Source organism: Protopterus annectens, chromosome 8.part0 (genome assembly GCF_019279795.1).
Source record: "Protopterus annectens isolate FY-2018-M chromosome 8.part0, PAN1.0, whole genome shotgun sequence".
In the NCBI taxonomy this organism is placed as follows: Eukaryota; Metazoa; Chordata; order Ceratodontiformes; family Protopteridae; genus Protopterus; species Protopterus annectens.
This window is the reverse complement of record NC_056741.1, coordinates 982742888-982769166: the sequence shown is the minus strand read 5'-3', so window position 1 is coordinate 982769166 and position 26279 is coordinate 982742888. Positions and strand designations below refer to the sequence as shown.

Sequence of the window (26279 nt, the reverse complement as noted above, 5' to 3'; positions counted from 1 at the left end):
TGAGCCAGTTTGCTACCCATCTGATAACATATGGATCGATGCCTAGTTGAGAGAGTTTATCTATTATGCCTGAGTGGGGAATAGTGTCAAAAGCTTTGGCCAGGTCAAGGTAGGTGATGTGCACCGTCTTCCCCTCATCCATGGCTTTGATGACTGTCTCAAAGAAGTTGACCAGATTTAACAGACATGACCTCTGCTTGACAAAGCCAAACTGTGTGGGGTTGAGTGTTTGGAGGTTGCTAATGTTCCTGTTTATAAGGTCCATGATAATCTGTTCCATGGCCTTGCAGATCATGCTAGTTAGGCTGATGGGTCTATAATTTCCTGGATCGTTGGATGTTCCACCTTTGTGTAAAGGGATGACAGTGGTTGTGCTCAATTTGGCTGTGACTAAGCCGGTGCTCAGGCTTTGGTTGAATACAGTGCCTAATGGTGTTGCATGTTCATGCCTGAGTTCATGTAGGATGCAGCCTGGGATGTTATTGGGTTCCATGTAGGCTGTATTTTTTGCCTTTGAGAGGGCAGTGATGACCTATTCCCTAGAGATAAGTGGAGGGGGAAGGCACTGCGGATGTAAGTTTTCCCTGAATCTGTCAGCTAGTAGGTTAGTTATATCTGCAGCATTTGTGTATGTGGTGTCCTTGACCACCAGTTCTGAACAGATCTGGGTGCTTCCTTTGAGATTACTGATGCATGTGAAGAAGGCCTTATGACTGTTTCTAGTAGATGTGGCCATTTTGGACTCAAAGTTGGCTTTAGAGGATTTCACTAGTACTCTTATTTGCTTGTTCAGGCTAAGGAGAGGTTGCTTCCAATTGGGCAACTGCTCTTTCCTGGTCCGGAACAGCTACATCAGTTAGATGTAAACACATATTCCAGACAGTGTGTTTTTATTACTGGATGTGAAGAGAGTAGGCTCCATTTTCTAAAAATGCTCCAAGTTAGAGGCCTTTTGGGAGAAATTTGAGAAGCACTGGGGCAGCAACTTTTCTCAGAGCATATTTGGATAGATTTACATTGAATATATCACTGCAGCTTCAGGCTGTAGCATACTAGCTGTCATTCTTGTTGATTCTAAGGAAGCACATTAGCATAAAAACTTTGCAGTTCTCCCTGTAGGCAGAGACTACTGGATTTCAGTTGCAAAGGCTTTCATATATGAGAATAAACTACTGAAGTACAAATGTACTCAGTACAAGACTACGTATAATAAAACCCCATATACCAAAGTGGGAACAAGTGTTTTGGGATGTTTTGGTTGGAATAATATGAGAATGGGGCTCAGAAATAAGATATTGTGAGTGTATTCAAGCAGTTACATGAGCATGTGGATGTAAGCAGCAGCTCTTTTCAGTAGTCATATCAGTGATGGATGTGCAGAGATTAAAGTTTTAGACCTTTTGCAAAACTTACTAGTATTTAGCTTGTTTATTTTTCTATTTCTTTAAAAAAATTGTAACTTATTTTATTAGTGTTTTTACTTCAGATGTTGATGCAGCTGAATTCTCTCTCTCTCTCTCTGTCTCTCTCGTGTGGCTCTTCTGACAACCTAAGTAAATAATTCTCCACAGTTGTGGTTATTGTAATGAAATGTAGATTTTTGTGAATGGTTTACAATTTACAATGTTGTTGTTGTGTCTTTCGGCTTTTCCCGGTTAGGGGTCGCCACAGCGGAACTCCGGTCCGCTAATGATTGGTAGTTGATTTTACATGCCGAGTTACCAGCCCTGATGCACAACCTTCAATGAAGGTACGCCCATTCACGCATGTCTCCACGCAGAAGACGCTCTAGCTGAGAATCGAACCGGACAGCGTCTTACTGTGAGGCGACAACGCTACCACAATGTGCCACATAAAACTCATTAAATGATAATTGCTAGAAGTAGCTAACAGGTTAATTATATCTAAATGAAGATATTAAACATTATGTAATCAGTGTAGGATTAAATGCATTCGTACTATAGTATAGTCTTTAGTTCACAAGTTTTATGCATGTGACTGCTGAAAATATTTTGAAATAAACTTATGCCAAAATCATTATACTGTTTTTCTTTTTTCTTCTGCCTCTTTTCAAGGACAGCACACTCTAATATTTATCAGGTAAAATGCTAAGAAGATGTTTTGTCCAGTTCCTTGAACTTCCAGTTTTGTATCGCTGCTGGTGGTAATACTACGCTTCACTGGCATTTTAAATCCACCCCTTGCCTGAGGGAAAGGAGGAACAACATAAGTGACATTGGGTCCAACCATATCATAAATACATAAAATGTGAAAGTGAAACTAGTAATGTCCTCTCTACTGTTAAGTCATACACTGGATGTGAAAACTGCAGAACCTGTGCAAACTTGAAAGGAAATAGTCATGTACAAAAGCCGGCACATGGACTTTGGAGTATGTGATTTCATTTTCTACATTTCAAGGAGAGCTGGGATGATACTGACTGGTTGCATGGCTGCTAGTACATATATGCTACTGATATTCCAGATTCTTCTCATTTCTGGTATGGTTCATTTTTTAACTCTTTTCAGTTGCAAATTTTGCTCGGCTCACTACACTGTACACACTATAAGTGATTTTTTATGTATATATGGCTATTTGGATTAACTTGGCAAAAAGAAGGATGGAATAAAATGCTAGAGACTGTAGTCTTTTATAATTTCCTGTTAATTACAAAAATAATTATAAATATGACTTTTTCTGACTGACTTGGTAAAGAAGGATTAAACAAATGCTAAAGACGGCAATTGTTTAGAATTTTCTATTAGCTACATAGAATACTAAGGATGTTTTGTTCTTTCTTGTGAAATTTCCATATTAACTGTGACAACATTTTTCTCTGTCTCATTTCAGTTGACTATTTTAAGATCTATCATAAGAATGCATATGTTCTCTGTGTAGTTTTCTTGACTGATAATAATTAATATAAATAAATAGACTGAAGGCAAATTACAAATATTTACAGATTTGTTAATCCATCCCTGCCCCCAAACATTCACTCATGATTTGACTTCTTATAAAACCTTATATGAGTCTAACAAAAAATTCTCTAAGATTACAGAATTCAGCTTTTGATTTTTTTCATTTACTTCAGGTTATCTTTTCCCAAATGGATTCTAACTGTATTTCCCTTTTCCCTATAATAGGCTTCCTATATTTTGGAGTCAATGTTTTTATTTTACACCTCATACATGTTGCATAGACTACTATCCTATCATTGTTAAAGGCTGCTGTGTGTAAAATGCTGTGCTGTTGACTGGTGATAATCTTGGATGTTTATTTAGTTACTTTATTTTTCCTTTGTTGGGCAATTAAATCCTACTAGGCTAGTGGCCTCTTTTGAGAAGAGACCCAAGGTGTCTTTTATACTTCTAGGTGAAAATTTATTCAGGGCATTGGGGAGTTAACCTACTCTTTCTGATCGGTGCCATGGGATCTTTTACACCCACCTGAGCTACACAAACTCAAGCAGATGGATTTAAAGGACATGTAATATAAATGATGACAAAAATGTCTTCCATCTTCTAGTAGAAGGGCTTCAAGGCTGAAGTCAAATAAAGAGTCCCATGTTACCTAATCTGATATTTGAAAAGGATAACTTAATTTGTCTTATCTCTTCAAATTTAATTTCATAAGCTATCATTAGTGGACATAATTCTAATTTGTACTTTGGAGAATAAAGTTCTGACTATTACAGAGACAACCCAGGCTCTATTAGTGGTTTAGGTGCTTGATGATACAGCAGGAAAGGATGGGGAGCACCAATCCTAGGGAGATGGTATATGTTCTGGCCAGCCTTTGCTGCCGATCCTAGACTCAATCCCCACTGGAGGGCAGGGGCAGAGTCATACATGCATGGGTGGTTCAGACATTATATTGGTGTGGCCACACAAGTCAGTAATGGTAGCCTTTGACAGCTGCATGATTAGGAGCATGATTCCAGTGGTGGGAGGAGCATAGTCAGTTCCTATGGTTGTCCAGGCACCCATGTCTCCACATAAAGGGAGAGATTTATGCCATTCATAAAATAGCTCTATTCAGCCCAGGACATGTGGAAAAAACAAATTCTCTGCAACCTTACTGAATGAATAGGTTTGAGCCTGACTGGGGAAGGCTTGATGGTTGATGGAAAGTGAGAGAAGAGGATAAGCACTTAATAAAAGAGTATTTAACCAACAGGGCTCCCATGTACAGTTACACAGATCAGCACTAAAATGTAATGTAATAAATAGAGAGCTTACTAAAAAGGCAAATGCTTTTCAGAGAAACCATCTATTACTTATATCTGCAGTTACATTTGCATAATGAATACTGAATTGCATAAAAAAGACTGACTACAAGTATAGGCTGATGCTTACATTTACTGCTGTATTAACGGAGCTTTGCTGAGAACAGAGGTATCTTTGCTGAGAAAGTTATTAACAGAAGGTTTTGCTGAGAACAGAGGTGCTGCATTAACAGAGCTTATTAACAGAAGGTTTTGCTGAAAACAGAGGTGCTGTATTAACGGAAGGTTTTACTGAGAACAGAGGTGCTGCATTAATGGAAGGTTTTGCTGCTGTATTAATGGAGCATTGCTGAGAACAGATGTATTTTTGCTGAGAAAGTTATTAACAGAAGGTTTTGCTGAAAACAGAGGTGCTGCATTAACGGAGCTTATTAACAGAAGGTTTTGCTAAGAACAGAGGTGCTGTATTAACGGAGCTTATTAACAGAAGGTTTTGCTGAGACCAGACAGAGGTGCTGTATTAACAGAGCTTATTAACATAAGGTTTTGCTGAGAACAGAGGTGCTTTATTAATGGAGCTTATTAACAGAAGGTTTTGTTGAGAACAGAGGTGCTGTATTAACGGAGCTTATTAACAGAAGGTTTTGCTGAGAACAGAGGTGCTGTATTAATGGAGCTTATTAACAGAAGGTTTTGCTGAGAACAGAGGTGCTGTACTAAGAGAGCTTATTAATAGAAAGTTTTGCTGAGAACAGAGGTGCTGTATTAACAGAAGGTTTTTCTGAGGTGCTGTAGCATTAACAGAGGTGTGTGAGGTTGCATTAATGGAAGGTTTTGCTGTAACATTAATGGAGGTGTGTGTGTAAAATGCCCCAGTTACATATAGCTGGTGGCTAGACAGACTCAAACCCTGTACCTTGGGAAGCAGGTAGCTAGAGCTTAGCTTCCCTACCCACCAACAATTGTGAACATTTTCCTCATATTTTTGTTCTGTTCCTCATAACATCTATGTTTTTTCTGGATTTTGAATTCACTAAATAATGACAGGCATATGAATTTTAGACTTCATATTCTTCAGAAAGTAGATGGTAACACAAAACCTTTTATTCTAGCAATTTTCTGTTTCTGCGATCAATATTTGAAAATTTTTCCTATTTTTTGGGGCTGTATTCCCCCATTAATGGCTTTGTCCAGGTTTTCTGTGCAAGGAGTTTGAGAGCTATGGTGAGAACTGAATTCATTGAATATGTTTAGGGGCTGTATTCCCCCATTATTGGCTTTGTCTAGGTGTTTTGTGCTAAGAGGTTGAGAGCTATGGTGAGAAATGAATTCACTGAATATGTCTGGGAGCTGTATTCCCCCCTTATTGGCTTTGTCTGGGTGTTTTGCGCTAAGAGGTTGAGAGCTATGGTGAGAACTGAATTCACTAAATGATAGCCATTTAAGTTTATCTGTCTTTCACAATACAGCTGATTTGGTATAGTGATATGTTGCTCTCACTGTAGTACACCAGGTCCTGGGTCCAAGACTTGGCAGTGGAATGCATGGTGGTAACACAGCATTTTATTCTATCAACTTTCCAAGATTATACAAGCAGTGTTTAAAATGTGTCCCTAGTTTTTGGGCTTTTGTCCCCCCAATGAATTTTGACTTTTTCCAGATTTCTTCTGCTTCAAAGTTGACAGATACAGTTGAGTGCTGAATAGATTTCACAAAGAGCTGAGAGCTTGAAGAGAAATTTAGTGCTGCTTAAGCAGAGTCTGCTTGCATTGTTAATAGCATAACAGGTAGTGTATTTGCTTTAGATGCAGAAGGCTGTGGGTTCTACTTCCACAGTATATAGATGCATTCCTGATATTTATTTATTTTACATTTGTTGACCGGGATTGTCCAAGTGAGCTGAAGAGCAATTTATCTTGAGCTTGTTTCTTGTTTGCCGTTCATTTTTTACTTTGATCATGCTTTCCCCATGAAACAAGTAGATAGTATTTGTCAGGCAGCAGGTCTTTTTTGGATAAGAAATGTTTTCATTAGTGGAGTTATCACAGAGATTACTACTTTCAACATGTTACTTGGTACTTTCATAAAGCTGAATATAAATTATAATTAGAAATGCAGTGCAAGGAGAAGCATTTTGAGTTGAGTGCTGCTTGTTTTTTATACTTCATTTTGCCTGCATTTAGAAAAATTATTTGTTCATGCCACAAAACCTTTTTGTTTCCATCTAGATATTAAGTAAGCTGTCATGTAGCCAATGCATTGAAATATTTTTTTTTTCTACGATTCATTTTGTCTTTATTGGACTCTCATAATGATGGTTTAGCACCCAGGGCAGCATATTTAATTACTGTCCCATTTTTTGCGGTTTTTGGCATAGCTCCACCCCTTTCTGGTTGACCACACCCTTTCATAATGGCACCACCCATTTAGCTGTCTCCTGCAGCCTGCCTTTGATTTGAAGTCACCAGCCGCCACTGATTAAACTACCTAGCTGAAGTGGGCACTGTTGGAACATTTAGAGTTAAGAATATCATTCAAACATTTGGCACAACATTCCAAAGAAAACCAAGGTAGATGGAAGAATGGGAAAAAACTAAAGGTTTACTTAGTACTGCTTTCTTGGCATGCAAGTCATGACAGTTTTTCACAGCCAAATGAAAAAGAAATCAATGACAAAACATTTACAGGCGTGGTAAAATGTAAAATATTAAAAGGTGCAACACTCAATCCAAATGAATAAAATATCTAGAATAAATGATCGAAAGTTAATATACATTTCAAGTATGTTGTAAATTTGCACGAGGTAATTGACACAATGAGGGGAAACAAAACAACTGCCTGTTAAATCCACAAAACAGTTTTAGATGTATTGAACACACTTATGTCTTCAAAGCTCTTTCTATGAAACACAAAGTAAGAAGGTAAATCAGCACACACCAGTCCAAAACCAGAACAACAGTAGGGCTCCAAAAAGCACCAGAGTAGTAGAAAAATACTAATTAAATCCAAAGCTTCGTAGTTAATACAGCAACCAAAACTTTATTCTTAATACTTAGCAGTTATCACCGGATTTTCATCCGTATAAAACAACTTCATCAGATACACATGCTTCACAAACATCCCACTTTAATTACCCTGTTTTCTCCTTCAATTAATTGTTTAATTAACAATAAATAGCTCAATTAAGTTAAAAAATGCCCTACACTCTGAACAGAATGATATAAACAGAATACTATAAACATGCTTAAGCACACGTTATCTAACATTTGTAGTAAATAAAAAGGAACAAACGTGTGTTCTAAAAAACATGTATTAAACTGAATTAAGCTGATACTTTTTTTCTGCTGAAATAAGTTCTCTTAAACCCTCCCCCTCCCAGGTATTCTTCCCACCCACTTTCTGCCCCTCTAGCCTAGTCACATCCCTCATGCCTATCCTCTTCCCTGTAGCAAGATTTCCCCCTGGAAAGTCTACTTCTACCCCTTGTGGTCTGTGGCACCATTTTTAAATTTACTGCAGAGAGTCCACACCTCCCTTCCATCGGTCCAGCGGTAGGGCTGCTTGAACATGGCACAGGTAGGTTTTGTTTTTATTTACCTTACTTCTCCAATATCTGTATTAAAGCAACAGTAGATAGTGCTTGACCTGCATGGAATACAGTGTTACTGTTGGTATACTTGGACAGCGTTACTGTTGGTTTATGTGCTTTATACTTATAATAAGAGCCAGCGCTGACTGTGATATAGCGGGTTTTTGCATTTGCTATAGCAGTTTACTAATATATAGCTCTTTCCAATGGACACTGCCTCAACATAGATACCTATCATACTCTTTCTGGGGTTAGTGTAGTTCGTTTGTGCTGTTGAGTTGTTGTCCTGACTAAACGCGGGCTTCCGCTAAGACGACTAGCAAAACAACACCATATAGTTTCATAGTTTCATAGTTTAGTACTAGGCTATCTTCCCTGGGGCATTTATAAGCCTAGCCATAGTGATGTGGCTTTTGCCACCCCATGTAATGCTACAAAAGTGTACAGAATAGATTTAGAATACTGTGCCTCTGTCTAGTAGTGACACAGTGAAGACCCCCTTACATAATAGAATTAGTTTACTGTGCCTCTGTCTAGTAGTGACACAGAGATGACCCTGGTGTAAACCTACGATCTCCCATCCACTCGTCAAGATTTCTCTTGAAGAGAGTCAGTGAGGGGCTCTGCCTAACATGAACTGGGATTCTGTTCCAGAGTATGGGAAGCCTCTGAGTTATGAATCTGTCCCTCCAGCATGTCCTATTCATATTTGTGCTGAGGTTTAAATCTTTAGCTCTCGTGGTTCTGATGGATTTGGATTTTTTGAGGTGGAGCATGTCCATCAATTCCTGATTGGGCATAGCCTTGTACGTCAGGCACAGATCACCTCTGAGTAGGCGGTATGCTACTAAATAGAGCTGGAGTTTCTTTAGTTTGGCAGCATATGACATATGTTGGAGACCCTTGATCCTCTTGGTGAGGTACTTTTGGGGACTCTCCAGCTGCTGCAAGTGCCGGGTGAGGTACATACCAAATGGGGCATTGTACTCAATCATGGGCCTGATAAGGGAGGAGTATAGGGGTACAATGACCTCCTTTGATCTGGATGTGAATCCCTTCATGATAAGGTGGGCAAGGTAGAAAGTCATTCTAACCACTTTGGCAACGTGGGTGTCAAATGAGAGGTCACTATCGACTTGGGTCCCCAGGTCTCTGATTACATTTTCCGTACTCAGTGGGTTACTGTCTATGTGATAATTTGTGGGTACTTTGTTTTTCCCAAAGGGGATGACTATACATTTTTTGGCATTTAGTTTAAGGCCATGACTCCGGCACCAGTTGTCCATTTCAGTGAGGCCTTTCTGTAGGATGTATGTGTCAGCTGGTGTATCGACTATGGCGCCTAGTTTGCAGTCATCTGTGAACTTTGTCAGCCACAACCCTCCCATGTTTGCTTTCACATCTGAGAAATAAATGCCGAACAAGAGGGGTCCCAGGACAGAACCCTGTGGGACACCACTTGTGACTGGCTTTGAGTCTGACATGGCTCCAGCGATTTTGACTTTATGGGTTCTATCTTTTAGCCAGTTTGCAACCCATCTTGTCACATATGGATTTACATTTAAGCTGTTGAGCTTGTCTATGATGCCTGAGTGGGGTATTGTGTCGAAAGCTTTAGCCAAGTCCAGGTAGGCTGTATGGACTGCTTTGCCCTCGTCAATGGCTCTAGTGACTGTTTCAAAAAAGTCAACCAGGTTCAAAAGGCAAAATCTGCCCTTTACAAAGCCGAACTGGGTGGGATCAAGTGTCTGTAAGTCCCCAATGTCTCTGTTTATGAGTTCCATAATGATTCTTTCCATAGCTTTGCAGACTAGGCTGGTTAAGCTTATGGGCATTTACTGAATGCTATTGAGGCATTTGTGCTGTTTTTTTCTTACCCTTATATCCAGACTGCTAGTAAATTAACTACCAAACAGACGCCAACACTTGTGTGTGTAGACCGCCATTCTCATCAATGGCCTTACTTTTAAAGTCTGGTAAATCAACTTCCATAAAGATGCCTACATTGGGCTTTACAAATGTACATGTATACTGAGCCAGTTTGTTAATCACATACATTGCAAACATACAATTTTGGTTACTTGATGTATTACAGGCTCTGCTATCATTTAATCACTGGTGTGTACTTTTGCCTAAAGCTGTCGATCCCTTCCTCCAAAAAGGGACTAGGATATTTGTACTGTGATAGACCTGTGGTAAAACTGTTATTTGTATTGAGATCATACTACCTATTATACTAGTCCTAATAGTATATTATATATTAGTATATTATAATAGTACTATAATAATAGTATTGTAGGGTGCCTGTTATATTGTATTGTCATTATACTGCATACCTTGCATTGTCTATGGTTTTTGTTTTTTACTTTTTTTATAGCTACCTCTCTAACCTTACCTTCCCTGCAAACTTACCTTTTTATCTACATCTGTCCCTCCTCTGAATATCTCTTACATTCTGCCTTATCCTTCCCACCTTTTTCCTACATCCTTACTATTCACCTAACTCAGTCTCTCTCCACTTTTGTCATGCATTTCTAATTTCCATTTATCTAACTCACTGACTCTCTCTCTCTCTCTCTCTCCCTCTTTTACAGTATACCATTCTGGGTGCTCCCTCCCTGCCATTAGGGTATAAAGACTACCTCCAGACAAACCCAAGAAGACACCCTGAATTCTGCCTGCCAGCCAGGCTTCAAAACAGAGCTGCCACTGTGTGAACATACAAGAGTTTTGAATGTATGTAACCTACAACCAAATACTTGTGAATTAATTCATTATACCCATATGTGCTGACTGCCCTTCCCTGTGTGTGTTTTTAGCAACCTACCGCAGACCACTAGCCACTTCCCCCCTCCAGCTTTCTTTATCTTAGACTAAAGTTCTTAGTAAGAGACATTGCTTTTTCTGCTAGACACTATCTCTTTCTGACACTAGGTAGCAGCATATACCACCTAAAGGTAGTACCATTTCTCTGCAGACATTTTTCCCTTTGTAACCAAAAGTACTGTGCTAATATAAATCATACTCACAATCCCCCCCCAGCTATTAAATATCCACTCCCTTGTATAAATACCCACTTTCACTATTATTAACCTATACTAGCCTCAGTGTATATATAGTTAAACTTACCTTCTTGCCAGTCGTAATACCTGCAGTTGCTGATACTTTTTTCTGCTGAAATCAGTTATCTTGCTCTTGCCCGCTCCGTTCGCTCTTCGGGCTCACTCCGCTCCCCTACCCTACCCTTAAATTCCACACACTCCCAGTACTCCTATCATTATTCTAACCCTGTATCTCCTCCCCTTCCCTTTAGCCAATCCTGGTCTCTACCCCTCCCCCCCTAACATTCTTCAATTAAGTAATCCTCCCCATCTCCATCCCTTTCCTTTCTGAACTCTCAGCCTTACTCCTCCCCTTCTCACTAAACACTCCCCTATCATTCCAGCTTCCTGCTCCAAATTTAAATTACTCTTATTAAGAATGACTCGTCCACTTCCACAAACGTCCCTCACCTCTTATATAAGCATTCTCCTCCTAATAACTGTCTTCAATGCATCCTCCTATTCCTCTTACAAACCACCCCCCTCCTTTTCTCCCCCACCTCCTCCACTCTCACCCATCACCACCCCATCACTTCTCACTTTCACAATATATCTCACTCTTTACTTCAACCTAACCCTCTTCACTATTTTAAACTAAAACTTCTAACCATTTCATTTAAACCTCCTACAACCAAAGATAAATTGTCTGCCCTACTAAATACTAGTTGCAAACCAAAGGTCCTGCTCTATTCTTTCTCTAAGTGGCTTGATCTAGCAGGAGACATTCACCCCAACCCTGGACCCAAGTCCAGCAACAATCTCACTCCCCCTATCTCTTCAAATAGTACCAACCACAAATACCTCAAACTCATTACCATTAACACCCAGAGTATAAAAAACAAAATAGCACTCTTCCATGCTTGGCTTAATCATACTCTACCAAATATAGTAGCAGTTTCAGAGACATGGCTAAAACCCCACATTATCGACTTTGAGATTATACCCCCTGGCTTTCAAATACTCAGATGCGACCGCCAAAACCAAAAAGGAGGAGGAGTAGCCTTAATCTATAATAGCCTACTGAACCTCTGTCCTTACCAGAATCCCTTTCCTCAGTTCAACAATGCTGAACTAGTCATAGGAATTCTCAAAATTAATAAATATAAAAGCATTTGTGTTATGGCCATCTATATCCCCCCTGGAGATAATGCTACCACTCTAGAAAACGTACTCTTATGGGCCACAACTAACATTAAACTAGAGACATACATATTAGATGATGTGAACATCGACTGGAATAGAATCAATGACAATAACCCCTCCCTATCAATCTATTTAATTTCACGCAACTAATAAATGACATCACCAGACCTAACAGAAACAACCCTCCAGGTTCCACTCTGGACTGGATCTTAGTCTCCAACCCAAATAAGATCTCTCACTCTGGTATACTACCAGACACTGAGTGACCATCTCTCAGCCTTCATTCACCGAGCTACTCACCACTCCCCTGACCAACACCAATACACTCACATTCATAACCTTACTAACGTTAACCCTTCTATAGTCTCCGAAACACTTAAACTAACAAATTGGGACAATCTAAAAGCTCTTCCACTAGATAAGGCCTTAGACTTATTCAATGCTACCTTCCCAGCCATCTTAAATACCCAAGCCCCACCTAGAACAAAACGAATAAAACCCAACTCCTCCCCTTCACTAACAAAGGACACCAAAATACTTATGATACAAAGAGACAAAACCTGGAAACTTTACAACAAACATAAGCACCCTGCTACCCTCCTTAAATATAGGCAACTCTGCAATCTAACCAAAAGCATGTTACAAATGATAAAAAATCTTACTACAACAAACCACAGTCTACCCACATTAAAATCCTAAACAATTTTGGAACTCCATCAACTCTCTTTTATACCCCAGTACCAAATCCAATCCCTGTCCTGACATCAACAAAACTGACACAGAAATTGCCACCCTTTTTAACTCCTTCTTTACAAACTCTATAGCTGAACTTACCAAGACCTTCTCCAACCACATCTCCTCCCCTCCTCCCAATCCCACTTCCCCTTCCTTTTCCCAACCCTCCACTCCTAATCCTTACCCCCCTTTTCATCTAAAACCTGTCTCAACCTCCTACATCAAACAGCTTCTTTCAAAACTAAATCCATGCTCCAATGCCCCTGACAATATTCCCTCACTCTTTCTCAAGCTCCCAGCAGATGGTATTGCCATTCCCATCAGCATTCTCATCAATAGGTCTATCCAGGAATCTTATGTCCCCAAATTATGGCATGCTGCCTTTATCTTACCCCTCCACAAAGGAGGCAATAATAATAGCATCTCTAACTTCTGACCAATAGCCATTCTTTCCCCAGTTTCAAAAATCCTTGAAAAATGCATCTACCAGCAACTCATGCCCTACCTCATCAATAATCAACTCCTTACCCCTACACAACACGGCTTCCGTCCTGGGCACAGTGCAATAACTGCTCTCTTCTCTTTCTTAGACAAAGTCAACCATGCCCAGGATTCTGGAAATATTGTCTCCCCTGTCCTTCTCGATCTTTCCAAGGCATTTGACGCTGCCTCTCATACCCATCTTCTGAATCACCTTTCTAACCTCAATCTCTCCCAAAAATCCCTTACATGGTTCAATAGTTATCTCTCTGATAGATCCCAGGCTGTGAAATTGCAAACTGGTACCTCAACCTTCCTTCCTAACCCAACCGGGGTCCCCCAGGGGTCTATACTCAGACTAATGCTCTTTAATATATTCATCAATAGTTTTCATGCTGCAATTCCAAACACTCAAATAGTGCAATATGCAGACAACTCCCCTTTAGTCTGCTCTGCTCAAAGCCTTCCCGAGCTTCAGGCAAAAACCCAATTGGCCTTCACAATTACAGAGAACTAGATGCTTCAAAACCATCTCTCCCTTAATGCCAATAAATCCCAAATCCTTCTTTTCTCTTAGTCAAAAGCCCTCTCTCTCAGCAAGCAATCCTTCAATATCATCAGCCATACCAACTCCGCTATAGACGTTGTTCCTTTTGCTAAACTTTTTGGGGTTACTATTGATGAACACCTGAAGTTTGATACACATGTCCAACTAAATATTAAGAATACTCATCAGAAACTTGGTATGCTTTACAGAAACTCTCACTTTCTCTCCCCTTCTACTAGGCAAACTCTCGCCACTACCTACATGCTACCATCACTACTGCATGGTGATCCACTACTAACAAACCTCTCTTCTACCATCTCTGCAAAACTAAAAAACTGTTACAACAAAATCTCTAAATTCGCTACTAAATCTAACTACTCCTTCCATCATTGTACCTCTCTCCAAATGCTAGAGCTTCCCAACTACCTTGACTACCTCCAACTCACCACAGCCCACAAATTAATCTTTAAACCTACTACATGCCCTGCTCTAGTAAATATCTTACCATCTTACACACCTCACAGATCCCTGAGATCTGCCGAACAAAATCTACTTTCTGTATACAAACCAAAACGTCCCACTGGCCAGTTTCTACTATCCTTTTCCTTAGCCAAAAATGGAACTCTCTCCTACCCTCGCTACAAATCTCTAAAAACTTTGAACACTTCAAATCCCAGATCCATTCCTACCTCTCCCATAATTGGAAATGTAATTGCACCCAACCTACCTAATCCTGCTAATGTCCCTATTCTGCTAATTCTCTCCTATACATGTACTTCCACATGTACCTCTACACCTTGCTGTTTTTCCCTCTACAGCTTCCCCTTTCTCAATCTAACACACTATAACATCAAAAACTTGAATGTATATAATGTAAACACTGTACATAGTTTTGTAATTCTACTCTCTCACCCTATCTGGGAATTTTCTCTTTCCTTTCTACCTACATACTAAGTTCATGCTAAGAGACGCTGCTAAGCTACATTAATCATCTCAGACACGTGTGTACTCCACTTTTGCGACTAAACAACTGCCTCTCTCTACTTACACCAGATTCTTTTTCTACTAAACAACCACCTCCCTCTCTACTACTCAACGTCCCCTCTCTTTTTTCACCAGAATCTTGAATGTATACTTGGTACACATCACACTTTCCTCCTTTATTTCTTCCACATACTACTAAACCTAGACTTCTGTCTTTCAAATATTCACTCTTTGCAACTACTAACAGACTTACAATTTCATAGTTTTTAATATTTTGTCAGCTTATTCGATTGCCTCAGTTCAGCTTTATGCTGTGCAAATGACTCTCTAATCAACTACATATATGTCATGAAGAGTATTTGTTTTTTTTTTTTTCAATTGTAATTTGCTATTTCTCAGTATATAATTCTACATTTGTTTTAAATGATCATATGCTTGATTTACTTGTATGTATTATGGAACTTTTCTCCCCGGGCCTCCACTGAAAACAGGCTTTTGGAGCCCAGTGGACCTCCCCTTTTATCAAACTGGAAATAAATAAATAAATAATTCAATAAACAACAGCAGATGCCGATTGAATAAAACAGTTACTCTCACTCAGACCAACATCTAATTTAAGCATATTACTAAGCAAATAGAGATTTTGCTTAAAATGTGCAGGTGGTCTTTCAGATGGCATGACAAAGGTCCCTGGAATGGATGAAGGCAGTGGAAGAAGACTAATAAGCATCAAGATGCAGATGACACAAAATAGAGATCAATGCCATGCATATCTGCCCATTATGAAATATCTCATGATAAATTATACTGTCCATGTTCCCCCATCTATTTTTGACTGTGTCTTCTAAGTCACACTTCTCAATATACAAGTATTACCATATAAAGATCTCTACACACACACACACACACACACACACACACACACACACACACACACACACACGTCTCTCAGTCATTCTCTCTCTCTCTGTATATATATATATATATATATATATATATATATATATATGGGTTTCCTTTTCTTTGTTGAAAGCTCAGTCTTTCAAAAAAGAAAAGTAAAACCCCATTTACATGAAAGTACATTTAAATAAAAGTGCACTTTTGTGAATACTGGTTCACCAAACTGGTAATAAACACTGCGGCACTGGAGCACGGTACATTGGGGATAAAGGAATATACCTGCTTCCCCACTGTAGTGCGATCTTGGAGCTAGTATATATAAAGTAGCGGGGGTGTGGGGAGGCAAAGCTCCTCACTTGGGGAGGCGCTGGGGGGCTTGACCCCTTGCAAAACTGCCTTTATAGTCTTTTTTTTTGTTTGTTTATATTACCGGTTCAGTGAACCAGTATTTGCAAAAGTACACTTTCATTTAAGAGTACTTTCATGTAAATGGGGTCGTACTTTTCTTTTTTGAAAGACTGAGCTTTCGCTAAATAAAAGTAGACCTATACATTTACATATATATATATATATATATATATATATATATATATATATATATATATATATACATACACACACACTCACACACACACACACACACATGTATATATATATATATATATATATATACATATATATATATATATATACACATATATATATATATATATATATATATATATATATATATATATATATATACACACACACACATATATATATATATATATATATATATATATATATATATATATATATATATATATACAAACACAACACACACACACATGCACACACACACACACACACACACACACACACACACACACACACACACACACACACACACACACACACACACACACCACACACACACACACATATATATATATATATATATATATATATATAGATATCATACTTGGGAAGTTATTATTAAGAGACACTTGGCCTGTTGTCCACATCAGCTCCAATATCAACATGACTGTGTGAACCTTCTGCTGAGCTGTCTAAATCTCTAACACTGGACAGGAACTCCTCATCTAAAATCTTTGTACCCATTGTGCACACAACAATTGATCAGCCACTGCTCATTTATGACTACACATAAGTTAAGTGACCCCCCCATTACCAACAGCCAAAAAGAAAAATTCATCATCATGAAATATATTCAGGTAGAACCTCCGTAAGAAGGATATCAGCTGTGTAACTGAGTAATGTATGGCAGCATTATCAATAAATAATCAAGAATTCCAGGCACTAAAGGAGAATAATTTTCACTGTCCTCTCCACTGGTGTGGAGGTCACTCAGGGACATGTGGAAAGCCAAACTTCTTTTAGCTACATATTTTCAGACCCCTGAAGTTGCTAATAAAGACACTTTTCTGCAACAGCTGCTGACATTCAAAAATCAGATGGTAACACCATAGTGAGATGTATTTATTCTTTGCAAAAGTTTTGAAAGCAGTGCAATAGCTGGCATACCTGTACCAACAGTGAAGTATAAGAAGTACATACAGATCAAAAATTGTTCTCTTGCCTATTGATATACATTTTTAATGTTAAAATTTAAACAGTTTTTGAAGAAGAGAAACATACCTTATCAAAGAATAAGATTCTTTGTAGAAAAGTCTTCTCCAAGTAAATACCAGCAACAATCTCTCTGTTATCAAAACTGTCTCCCTTCCTTCAGGTTTCCTAGCTACATAATTACCGTTATATACTGTAGATTCAGCCTTCTGAGCACTATGCAGTTGCAAATGAGGTGTTAACTCATTAGCATTCATGAAAACAAAAATGTTCACTCTGTGTGGATGATGTAAACATCATGTTAGGAGCTACACAATTGCATGCATAAACTCTAGCTGCACAAGGATGAGCAGTGAGAATTGCTTTCTGCTAATAGCTTGCAAGTGTGACTGATTGGATCCCCTCCAGAAGCTCGAAGTTTCAAAATGCAAACTTCAAAAGGCCAAGACCATAATTTTGAAACTTCAAACGTTTTGAATGGAGACCACTGTACAGCATGGAATGGGAAATGTATTGCTTTCCTCACTGTAGTGCAGTCTTGAAGTTGGTATATTTATTTAGCAGGAGGTGTGGGGGTGCAGGGGTGTTGCTCCCTTGCAAAAATGTAAAAAAAAACTGTTTTTGTTTTTATTTTTTATTACGTTTTTAAAGTTGCAAAACTTCAATCTTATGGTCTTGGCCTTTTGATGTTCAAAGTTTTGAAACTTCAAGCTTCTGAAGTAGATATGACTGATTAATCTGGCTTCAGCTTTTTAGTGGTGGACCTGCCAGGTGGACCACTGCAGTTGATAGGCTATACAATTGGAGAAAGAAATTGCTGTCTAAGAGTAGGAAAGAAGAGTCTCAAAACTGGAAACACTCCCTCTGCAACTTAAAGAAGCAATTAAGACTCTTAGTAAAGTCCTCCAAAGCTAACTATGAGTCTAAAGTAGCTTTCTTAACTAAAGATAATAAAAAGGCATTCTTAGTTACAGCTGTAACCTCAAAGATAAGGCCCAGATTTGCACTGAACTCATAGGTAATGGTACTAAATAATGTGGATATAGCAAACCTGCTGGCTGACAGGTTTAATGAAAACTTCACTCCCCTGTTCCTGCCACTTATATCTCAAAGCATCCCTAATACCTGTCCCACACCTAGTATTTCCAAGGAGTAGGTATTAAATGCCCTCTCCAAGGTCAAATGCCCAGCCTCTATGGGACCAGACGACATCCTGGGCTATATTTACCTCCTCATCTCACTTACAGCTCAGAATCCTCATATATGCATTCAGTGCTTCCAACTTTTAAGTTCAACATGTGTCACCCAGCCACACACAATGTACTATATCAGTTACCTGCCATATCTTCTATTCATTCTTGATTCTTATATAGCAATAGCTTTCAGGCTATACCTTACTTTTAGTATCTTTACTCTGTTGCTGTCCACCTTTCCCTTTCTACTGCAAAACTGCAATATGGTTCACACACTCGCTGTTATTCCATATCATCAATTGTATTTTTGTTTGGCTTGCATACTTAAAATCTGTAATTTGTATAACAAGTATTATCTATTTTATTGTATCACCTATTCTGTAATGTAGTGTTTTGTACCATCACTACTTGATTTCTGTATTTTGACTGTGTAGCTTTATCATGTTTTGTTTTTTGGATCTTTTCTCCCCAGGCCTCTACTGAAAACAGACTTGCCCTGGCACAGTAGACTTCCCAGTAAACAAATGCAATAAATGCAAATAAATAAATAATAAATAAGTGTTTTAAATAGGTTAAACAGGAATTAGCATCACCACTGAATGTGCTTTTCAATCACAACCTAAGCAGTGGCTTTATCCCAGCAGAATGGAAAACAGCTACCATCATCCCTTTGCACACATGGGGTGCATCCATGAACTCCAGGAACTATAGACCCATTAGCCTGACCAGCCTAATCTGCAAGGCCATGGAATGAGTCATCATGGACCTTATTAACAAAGACATAGGAAATTTCCAAATGCTTACGCCACCCAGTTTGGCTTTGTGAAGGGGAGATCATGCCTGCCTGTTAAACTTAGTGGACTTCTTCATGACAGTCACCAATGCCATAGACAAGGGAAAATCTGGGCATACAGCTTACCTAGACTTAGCCACGGCCTTAGACACAATCCCCCAATCAGGCATCATTGATAAACTCACCCAGCTGGGTATAAATCCATATATAGTCAGGTGGGTTCCAAACTGACTCACTGATCGAACTCATATGGACAAAATGAGGGACTCACCTCCTCCAGCAGATGTGTAACCAGTGGTGCTCCACAGGGATTGGTTCTGGGATGCCTACTGTTTGGAATCTACTTCTCTGAAGTATAACCTAAAACTAAAGGACTGTGGCTGACAAAGATTGCTGATGACTGCAAACTGGGAGCAATCATTGAAACCCTAGCAATGTCAACATCCTGCAAGAAGATCTTATTCAGACTAATGACTGGTGCTAAAGTCATGGTCTTAAACGTAATGCAAAAAATGCATTTTCATACCCTTTGGCAAGGGTGATGTTCCTATAAACTACCACATAAATAGCAATACCCTAAGCACACTGTCAGTGATGAGAGATCTGGGCACACAGGTTGATAGCAACCTTAACTTTGATCATCATGTCTCCACAGTGGTAAGAAGGGCGTTTTATATTGCTCATCTCATAAGTAAAGGAATTGCCTCCAGAAAAAAAGAGGTTATAACCACCCTGTGCTCTTCCCTCATCAGACCAATAATAGAGTACAACGCTCCCTCTGGTATGCTCCTTTCCAAACACCTGCAGCAATTGGAGAGACAACAAAGTTTCCTTACAAGGAAGATTCAGGGTCTTCTAGAACTGTGTTATGCAGATAGACTGAAATCATTGTCACTTTTCTCTGTCATACAAACTGCTCAGAGGTGACCTGTTCCTTGCATATAGAGCAATCTCTGACCCAACTTTAATGGAAATGTTGCACATTCGCAAGTCAAATGGCACATGGGTCCCCAACTTAAAGGACCTTCACCTGGTATGTGACATCAACAGAACTTGCTGAAGAGACAGATTTGTCTCACAGAGATTGTGCCACCTTTGGAACAAGCTTCCTATTCATATTAAACAAAGTCTCTCACTGACCCTATTTAAGCACAATTTGGATGATTGGATGGGTTACCAGAAATTCAGCTGAGGGTTCCACCTGTGTCCCTCTTGGACAGTGGCAATAAGTGCGGATTTTAGTGTCTGCTTGAACCAGACCCCCTTGGTAACAGGGATTGAATTTGGCTAGGCTTGCAAGGGTCATTAGCCTAGTAACCTTCAATGATCCTATGATCCTATGACCTGTAATGTGAATGAATCTCTATGGAATGCATATTTTCTGATTGCTACTATGAGCCTGTATTATAAGAAATACAAGTGTGTGTTGCTAGTGCACTGATTTGAGGGTTGAAGTCCAGAGAGTGTGTTGTTTGTGTGAGATCAGGGATATTTCCTGAGGATATGATCATGTTGTAAGGGGCAAACTGTAAGGAAACATCCCAAGCCTGTATTTGAACAATTTTCCAACGTTTGATATTTTTTTTCAGTCTTTGCACTCAGTTTGGCCAAGTGTACTTTGAACTTGGTAGAAGTGTGCTTTGATCAGTACTATAAACAGCATTAAGCACATAAATTCTACATCTTACCTGAATATCTCTGTGCCACTAGCTGTAAGTGCGATGACCATAACTCATTCATGCCTATAGTGGCTTTTTGTATACTTCCAGTTAACACCTATAGCTCCTTATGACATCCAGATCTTTTGTTTTTTTTTTTTTTTTGGATCTAGCTTCTTTAACTAAGTGACTTAACAGTTAATACTAGGTAATATTAGAAAGGGTGAGGATTTAATAACATAATGATGCCAAGTTTGTTAATTTATGTAAAGAAATTAATTGTTGCTTACAACTTATTATTCATAATTTCATATTTATGATCCTATTTTCATAACCGAGAAACCTACATGCTCTTGAAGAGTATGGTGTGGAATACCACGGTGAGAGAAAGGAAAATTCATTGTCAATGTCCATTTATATCACACTATGTTTGAGATATTGCTAGTAGTTTGTTAGTAATTATGAAAATAAGCAATATTTTCATATGCATTTAATATTTGAAAAAACAAGTGACTTACAAACTGTTGCATATCTCATCAGGTGAAACCCTAGATATTGTAGATGAAAACTGTTTTTGATACTTGCACTTTATATTGCACATCTTGAAAGATATTTGGTGTTATTTATATTGCTAATTACACAATTAAGCTTGTGTTTTAATATTTCAGTAAATATCTGAACAAACATGTACTGAGAGGTTAATTTGTTGCTAGCATGTGAAATTGTAGGTTTGATTAACCAAAGTGTTCTAACAGTCAGTGTATGTCTATACTGAACGTTTTCCAAGATGGCAATGTGTTTATGAAAGTTTAACAAAAAAATATGATTCTGGGTTAGTGTGACCTAATAATATATTATATTATATATTATATATAATAATATATTATAGTATTTATGGAAAGACTATGAATGCACTCTCTATTATTACCACAATGAGCACTTCTTACAGATAACATTGCTATTGTACAGTTTTAATAGCTTTTGTTGTTCACAAAATATTTACATTTATTTATCTCATGCTTTTGGAGTTGATTTTTCAGAAAATGCTGTGGAATTCAAGGATGTGTGCAGCCTGCTAGATGTTTGACTTTTAAAGCACATAGTTGTTGATGAGTTAAAAAAAAAGAACATGTGATGCAGGGTTTGAATCCAGCTGTAGTACATGTGAGTTGAGGTTGAAAGGTGCTGTTGTCTAGTCACCTATTGTCCTTATTAATAATAATAGCAAGGGATGTTGTATCATATGACAGGCTGTAAACTGTTATAACAGAAAAAGGATTATCATGAGTACTGTGGACAGATCTGTCACATATGTTGCATAAACTCTCAGAATCATTCTTTGTGGCGTTACAACATACTTTTTATTGGTATACTTAGTTCCTGTATGTGGTCTGCCAAGCACGACCACTTGTCATTGTGTGTATCTCCCTTTCTAAGTCATTGACATTGCCTGACATGCTGATGATGTGTAACGCACATTCTGCTTGTAATGTGTGATGCATTTGTGAAAATGCTGCATGTGGCATGGTAATGGTATAACTGTTGATGAATAGAAATACAAGTCTTGTTTGTCATTTTTTTTGTATTTTTAATTGCTTTTTTTTTCATTTCCATTTGCGCACTGTTTTTCAGAGTGCAAATAGGGTTCACAGACTAAGGAAAAACGTTTTTAGCCTTCAGCAGTGCAAACTCTCCTGGTGCCATTTCGTGGCTTTGGCATTAAATTGTTTTGAGTGAATGAAGTGCACCTGATATCTATCTCTCTGTAGCACAAGCTTTAAATGCAGTCACTTTGGAGCAATAACATAGTTTTTAGTGGTATCCATGCCAAGGGTAATTTTAATAATGGTATGAAATGGAAGCATTGTCAAATATGTTGCAGTATGGCTTATACAATCTAAGTGTGTGTGATAAATGTTGAATATGTCCCCTATACTCTTTGTGACCTGCAGTTACCAGTGTATTGTATTAGTACATTTATCTATAATTATTGTCAGTTACAGAAATTGCTATGAATGATGTCATGAGTAGTTTATGAAGAGTGATAGCAGATATATACTAAGAGGCTGAATGTTGGCATACGTTGAATATATGATATATGATGTATACACATATCCTAATTATCATTCATTACAGGAACTCAATCCCTTTCTAAATATGTCAGTATGCCTTGTCTGTGGGTTATGTCAGAAATGAGCTGAAATTAACTTCTGTGTGTCCCCTTAATTGCCATTAACTGAACTATATGAGGTGTAACACAAGTATGTGCGAGGGGAATGCTGAAATTATTACTCAAAATTGAACTTTTACTATCTTCACAACTTTGTATGCACTTTTTTCTATTTGTTGCCTTCTGTATTTGCTTGCTACTGAGAGGCACACAAACAAGCTTACCTGTTTAAGGAAAAAAGTGAAAAATTTAATTTGGGCAGTCTTCTGTAGTATAAATGAGCTTAGCAGTGATATGCAACCATTGTCACTCTGGACAGTACTAAGTAGAGAAAATATACCTCCTGTTTAACTGTCTCTCTGGTACAAGATGTAAGTGCAGTCAGTTTATAGACAGAACACTGGTGTTACAGGGTTTCAATCCAGATAGCACTTGTTTTTCCAAAGGGTGTCAGAATGTCATTTCTCACAAACCTTTGATTAGAAGAAATGTATCAGTAATGCTTGTATAATTACACTTTTGTAGGTATCATTTCTCCTTAATGACTTACTTATGAAACAGAGTTGATTGTGGGTGTAATTGGTTAGGCATGACAATTATAATTATTTAAAAATACACTTGCATGTCTATGATGGGCACAATATTTTAGTTAATATCATCTTGAATTCTCACAAAGTCCAGCTATGTGTTTAGGACAGTATGTTTTGTGAAATATGTATGTATCATACCCAGACTTGTATTGCTCAGCTCATGCAAGTCTATCTGAAATATATTTACAATCAGTAATACTGCCTCTTACACAGGGATGCAGTTCCCAGGACTTCTTAAAGTTACACACACACACACACACACACACACACACACACACACACACACACACACACACGCACACACACGCACACACATGCACGCACACACACACACACACACACACACACACACACACACACACACACACACACACACACACACACACAGGCCTATCTAACATATATCACTATTCATACTAAAAGCAGTATATCTGTAATGAACACAGCTGAAAAATAATTCTCCTGTAGCATTATAGCAATAACCCACGCCTGGGTGTGGGTAATGCGGGATTTACCCACGGTTGGCGTGGTTTGGTCCCGAGGGTGATGCCCGAGGGACCAAACAAAGACAACCGTGGGTAAATCCCGCATTACCCACACCCAGAAGTGGGTTATTGCTATTATACTATGACATTATTTAAGAAAAGAAATAATTACTTTTCTTAAATAATGGCATTGTATAATGCCTCTTTGCTGCCCTTCCACAGCTGTCTGGTATCCGCGGCAGTTCTGATGTATTGCACATGCCTACGCAGTACATCAGAGCTGTGGCCAAAAGCAACGGAGAAAGCAAGATCTCCGTTGCTTTTTTACTGTTTTGCTATGTTAAATGGGTTTAATATAGCGAGACAGCTTTAAAATAAGCAACGGAGCATATGTCCCAGGTCATCCTATTTAATCTTCTAATTACCAAAGCCTACAAACCAAGCCAGCAAGCATTTCAGTGTTGACCACTGGAAAAAGTGTGACTTCTTTGTGCATCATATATGGCAAATCTCACTGCCATGTGTCACACCTTCATTACTGTTTGATAAAATCCCTGCCTCATTAGCTGGCAATAGATTTCCTACATTCCATCAGGCAAATGCAGTTGGCATGGCTGTGAATTTTTCTCACTAGCTGTTAAATGCAACATCTGAATTTGGCATCAATTCAGACACAGAGTTGTTGCTAGACTTCTGCAGACATGGCTAGTGAGGGAGATGATGGTGGTAAATTTAAAGCCCAGAGGTGGAGTAATAAAGAGTCCAGCATTTTTGTGGCAATCTTCATGGAGTGTTACAGTCATAGGCTGCAACAGGGGGAGTATACTGGGTCTCAGTGTAAGACTGAGGCTTGGAACTGCTTAGCCAAGGCTGTCTCCAGTGCAACTGGTATCCCACATGCTAGAGATCAATATTGTCACCATGATAATGACCTGAAATGACACAAGCAGGACCTCCTTGGCAGTGGGAGGATGAGTTTAGAACTGATGAGATCTGTAAGTTGTATAATTATCTTGATCCATCACCATTCAATGATATAGAATGAAGTAGAAATCCAAGACTGATATTCATTATGCTTTCATGTTTCTTCTGTATTGTACAGCTGCTGAAGACATTGTAGCAAACAGAGAGGTGCACCAAGAGAGGTTAAATTGCCTCAGAGAGGGAAGGGGTACATATGCATCAGGAATGACTATAAGCCTAATAACTATTGTAATTCCATAAATCAGCAGTAGCTTGAACATGCATACCTTAATGGTTACAGCAAGCATGCATGCCTTTTCATATAGTTCTTGGTGCTTGCATTAGGCATTGATGCTGGGATTCCACCAGGTTGGCTTATTTTTTCAGTCTTGTGCTTATTTAGAGTGGGTACCACAGCCTTTGTGCAGCTGTGTATATGACTGTAAAGGGTATTTTGAATAATTCTACATAGGCAGGGACATTCTCTGGGTTTGGAGTGGGGGAGGTTGAAATGTTGCCAGGGTAGTACTTAACAGTAAGAAGTTTGCCATGGAATTATTCCTTAAAATTCCAGGGTTATCTGGTGTCCTAGGTTTTATTTTTATAATGAAGGAGCCAGCTTTATAGCCCAATCTGAATAATGACCGGGTTGCAATTGTGAGGGTGTAATATTCCCCCATGTTGGCACCGACTAGATCAAGGATGTTGCCACCTCTCATGGGTATAAAGACTTTGCTGACACAGGGCTTTTGTGTTGAAAACATCCAGGAATCTTTGTGTCTGCATGTTTGGGATCTTGTATGACACCAGTTTATAGTGGGGTAATTGACGTTGCCCATGGGTATGGTGTTAGGTTGAAATGAGAGTGATTCCATTTCATTTAAGTAAGTGGTGCAGGTTTCCTGGGTAATAGAGGTGGGCCTATAGTCTGCAAGGATATGGTGCGGGACTTTGCTTATGATAAGTTTTACATAGAAAAACTCAAGTTCATAATACTGCTTGACTGGCCGTAAGATATGTTTGCTTTTCATGCAAACTTAGACACCTCCACCCTTTAGTTCTACCTGCATGGAAGTTTGTCTAAATGCGTTGAAGGCATTATAGCAATGCACAGCAGGGGAGCTCTCCACTGCTTTAAACCATGTCTCAGT

At 38.7% G+C, this 26279-nt stretch overlaps 1 protein-coding gene across 1 annotated transcript in view; it reads left to right on the top strand.

The window, feature by feature from the left end:
• Positions 1-2356: 2356 nt before the first annotated feature.
• LOC122808375 overlaps positions 2357-26279 on the top strand; it is a 268669-nt gene continuing 244746 nt past the window's right edge. Inside the window, exon 1 of the mRNA XM_044079341.1 lies at positions 2357-2500. Within this exon, the coding sequence (XP_043935276.1) occupies positions 2362-2500 (139 nt within the window). The 5' untranslated portion in view covers positions 2357-2361. The remainder of the gene's footprint in view (positions 2501-26279) is intronic.